The sequence below is a fragment of the Sphaeroforma arctica genome, assembly GCF_001186125.1.
Source record: "Sphaeroforma arctica JP610 unplaced genomic scaffold supercont1.13109, whole genome shotgun sequence".
Taxonomy (NCBI): domain Eukaryota; class Ichthyosporea; order Ichthyophonida; genus Sphaeroforma; species Sphaeroforma arctica.
Genome location: NW_014027449.1, coordinates 1 through 680, shown reverse-complemented (window position 1 = coordinate 680; position 680 = coordinate 1). Strand labels below are relative to the sequence as shown.

General features: G+C 51.5%; 1 protein-coding gene across 1 annotated transcript; it reads left to right on the top strand.

Moving 5' to 3' along the window:
- Positions 1-396: 396 nt before the first annotated feature.
- SARC_17987 (hypothetical protein) lies at positions 397-571 on the top strand (the record flags this gene model as incomplete). The annotated part of the gene is made up of 1 exon (XM_014287928.1): positions 397-571. A coding segment is annotated over one exon (175 nt), but the record flags the coding sequence as incomplete, so codon positions are not given.
- Positions 572-680: the final 109 nt, after the last annotated feature.

Here is a 680-nt window from a genome sequence, read left to right as displayed (position 1 = left end):
TGACATCACACTTACACAAACACACAGCCAGACTCATTCGTGGTATCATATCTGATGGTTGCCCCTCTCCAGGACAAAGGAGACCCCGGGAAGTAAGAGCAGTACGCCGCCTTCCAAGCGAGACTTGGTCTCTCAATCGGCCAGTGACAGTGACAGTGACAACGAAGACAGTACACAGAAGGTGCAGACAATCAGGTGCGTGTGCCTCTGCTGCGTTTGGACTTCACGGTTTGCTTACACCTGCAGCTACATATTGATGGGGGCTCATCATAGTGTATAACGGATGTTGCATGTTTTGTTCGTTAGATCTGTGTTGTTGTATTGTGCGTGTGTTGTATTGGGTGTCGTATAACGCTGTCTGATGTATGTAGCTGGCCATCCCACACTGCACCACAGGAGCAATGCGGAAGACATGGCCCAGCGGTTGTCTGAGTGGAGGAAAGAACTCGCCAAAGATAGGGGGACGGCCCCAGCCACAGGGACGGGCCTATACTCAGAATCAAGCAGCGACGACGACAGGATGGACACGGAGTTAGATACGAGGTATGGTGGGGATGTGTGTTTAGTATAGGGCGGCGGTGGTTATGGTATGGGAAGCGCTTTACTGGGGAGTATATGGAAGAGTTACACGCACATACGTAGAGATGCAGAAGGGAGTACCCACTCACTCACAGATACGC